General features: G+C 43.8%; 1 protein-coding gene across 1 annotated transcript; it reads left to right on the top strand.

The window, feature by feature from the left end:
* The first annotated feature begins 643 nt into the window (after window positions 1-643).
* LOC122476327 (transmembrane epididymal protein 1-like) lies at window positions 644-1,886 on the top strand. Its single transcript, XM_043568876.1, has one exon. It carries the CDS (start codon window positions 707-709, stop codon window positions 1,478-1,480), a length of 774 nt encoding a protein of 257 aa, XP_043424811.1. The 5' UTR covers window positions 644-706; the 3' UTR covers window positions 1,481-1,886.
* The last annotated feature ends 1,283 nt before the right edge of the window (window positions 1,887-3,169 follow it).

Here is a 3,169-nt window from a genome sequence, read left to right as displayed (position 1 = left end):
GAAATTCAGAATCAGTACCTCTGAGTAGAACCTATTTACCTGCATTTTAACTTGGAAAAACATTGCTTCAGCCCAAAGGAAAGAATCTCAGGTGGTGGCATGTCATTTCTGATCTGGAGATCAGCAGGAGATTCTCAGGAGTGAATATCGTTCTGGTAATCCTCAAATAACATCAGAGTAGTTGGATATTGTGTAGGTTTACTTGTGACTCTTAAGACTGTTTATGCCCGGGAGAATACATTTATTTATACCTAGTAATTATATGAGATTATATGTGAGGAGTCTTAAGAGATATGCCAGACATTGTGTATTCTCCATGCTTTCTCTCAGTTCTTTCTTATGTTCTGTGACTTTGAGAGGGAAGTAAGGAACGTCAAGGACAAGTAAGAGAGGCAAGGGGGGCCTTTAGCATAATCTCCAAGAACTGCAGATGCCCAGGCATTGTGATGGTGAATATGCTTATTTCATTGGCAATGGATGGTTAGCTGTCAATGAACCAGAGCAGAAGACCAGAACGGAAACCATGACACCCACCCCACCGGAAATTTGGGTTTCCTCCAAAACCATTTCCCCTCTGTATGTAGATGCAATGAGCTGGAGAGAGGATATAAGTAGACTTCAGGAAGCTCCCTCCACACTCTAGAACCTGAGGTGACCATTTCTGAGCTGGTTGTCTCTGCTTTTGGTCAGACCTACCTTCAGTCCCATGGGAGGCTTTGAAGGTCATTTGTACCCCGGACTGTCTCTCTTCTTCTATGGACTTTATCATGCACGACTAGTCTCCAGGGCCCTGATATGCAACTACCCTGTCCAGTATCTGCCACGCCATCCCTGGAGCAAAGGAAGATGGGCAAGGCTGAGACAAATACACTATGTTGGGCTGGTGAAGATATTAAGTGCCTGCATTTTAGTAGCTCAAGAGCTGCATAACATACATGGACAGTTTGTACTCATCAGCAAGATATATCATCAGAGAAACTTTTTGTACCGCAAACAGTGGCAGCATCTCACTCTATATATTACCTTCTTCCTGAGCGGGTGTGTAGATGTGGTGAGCCAGAACGTGCTGCCCCAGAGGTGTGCCGCTCTGGAGCAAGGTGCCCAAGCCCTGGGCATGTTTCTGTTTCTGCCTCTGATGGTGTCTCACATGCAGGACTCAGAAGGTGTGGAGCTGCAGTCTCACATCCTGCTCACTCAGGCCATATTCCTGCTGGCGTTGGTGGTGATCGCAGAGCTGTGGGCCCCTGATGTGCTGCAACTCTGGGTGATGAAGGCCTTTTTTTATATGATGACAGGCTCTTGGCTGATTCAGATAGGCTTTATGCTGTACAAACCAATTTCTGGCTATAAATGGATGGATGATGACAAAAACAACATTATATTTGTCACCACCTTCTTCTGCTGGCATGTGGCTTCCATTGCCATTTTGATGATCTGGGTCTATGGCTTCTCTTTTTTGTGGTATTGTTACATTTGTTGATGTTTGAACCTGGGTAAGCCAGGAATGGTTTCTGTCACCTGCACATTCTGGAATACCTGGAAGAGAAGTTGTGGGAAGTGCAGGTGTCAGAGAAGATGACTGAGGCAACAGACTCTGCTGGGATGGGCATACCCTTCACCCCTTCTGGCTTTTCTTAGTCTCATTTGCTGAGCAGGGTGCAGAGGCAAGGCAAATGAAACACAAGAGATATGTGACTATGACCTTCATTCTCAGCTTCCCAACTATTTCCCCCACCTCCCTACTCTCTCCTCAACTTCAACCAAGGCATTCTGCTTGCCTTGCTCCTCTCTGTATTCTTCACATCCCTCCCAGGAGAGCATGAAAATAAATGTACTATATCCTGTCTTTGGGTCTTTATAAATATCCTCACCCACCCCATAGCATACTGAGCCCTAGTTACATTTAGTACATCATAATAATTTACCCATGATAATAACCACCTCCTCACCCTTTCTCTCTTCAATACCCATACTAAATCTAAACTGTTATCTTCACTATAAATAACTCAGAGAACTATTGTTTAATTCTTTCCTTAGGTTATGATTTATCAAAGAAATCCTTTATTTTCAGCTTTAATGAGATATACTTAATATAAAAACAATCACACATATTTAATGTATGCATTTTGAGGAGTTTGGACATATGTGATGCCATGGTAACACCACCACAATCCTTGAAGGCAATTTCTTCTGCAGGGTCTATCAGAACAGAGCAACACCTTGCACAGAGTGAGGTCTCAAAAGGACTCATGTGCTTCCAGAATTTATCGATCGGTCTCCCCAAGTGTAGAGTCTGTCGGATTCTTCTCCCTGGGTAGATCAGCAATCAGCCCATTGCTCTGTACACACCTCAATCAATTTCCAAGTAGCAGACTCACCTGGAGCCAATCCTTTCTGGTTCTTACATGTAGGAGAATTCAATGGCTTATTTATTCCATGAAATTTTCTTTTTGATCCTCACAACTGTCTTATCATGTAGGTTCATAGATGATAATCTAAAACCTCAAAGGGTTAAAAACTGGCTCAAGGTAGCCAGACATTTAGCTATGTCACATAATGCTATATCTGAGTGTCAAGGGAGGTCGAATTCTGAGTAGTAAAGTTAAATTGTTGGCAACTTGCAAAAGAATGTCTTTATGCCACCCGTTATGCTTCTTTCCCTGCCACCCCAGGATACGAAGAATATGTCAAGCTTCCCTTACTCTTGGTCATGACTATAATATCCAGGCTTAGGACAGAGTGAGGCTGAGGCAGGGGTTCTAGGGGGTCATCATCCTTCTAGTTTCCCTTTTTCTTCTGGTTCCTAGGAGAACTAGACATACCCATCTTTCTTTGGTTCTGGCCTTACTCTTGTTAATTTTCTTGCTCAAGCGTTAAAGTGTAGCAGGGATGAATTATTGTCTGGTCATGAAGGTTCTCTACTCTATGGTTTGGGGGGCTTGTGAGCATTCTGAGTTGCTGCAAAGGGGGAGGTGCTTCCCAGTGTCATTTTGATGGGGGTCAGCAATGTTTCTGAATGTGCCATGGCATGCATGTGACCAGCAGGCAGCTCTCCATGGAAGGCTTACACCTTGCGCCAGTGGGATATTTGATCAGGTAACAATGCTGCTCTCCATTGGAAATAAGCAGTGGTCCCTGGGGTGGAATAAAATATTTATCAGGCATTAGT

Source organism: Prionailurus bengalensis, chromosome E4, assembly GCF_016509475.1.
Source record: "Prionailurus bengalensis isolate Pbe53 chromosome E4, Fcat_Pben_1.1_paternal_pri, whole genome shotgun sequence".
Lineage (NCBI taxonomy): Eukaryota > Metazoa > Chordata > Mammalia > Carnivora > Felidae > Prionailurus > Prionailurus bengalensis.
Note: the sequence above shows the minus strand (reverse complement) of the source record. Positions and strands in the feature narration are given on the sequence as shown.

Bases quoted from the DNA above. Each gene is read 5' to 3' on its own strand.
- LOC122476327 (XM_043568876.1), top strand. From the start codon at position 707: ATGGGAGGCTTTGAAGGTCATTTGTACCCCGGACTGTCTCTCTTCTTC.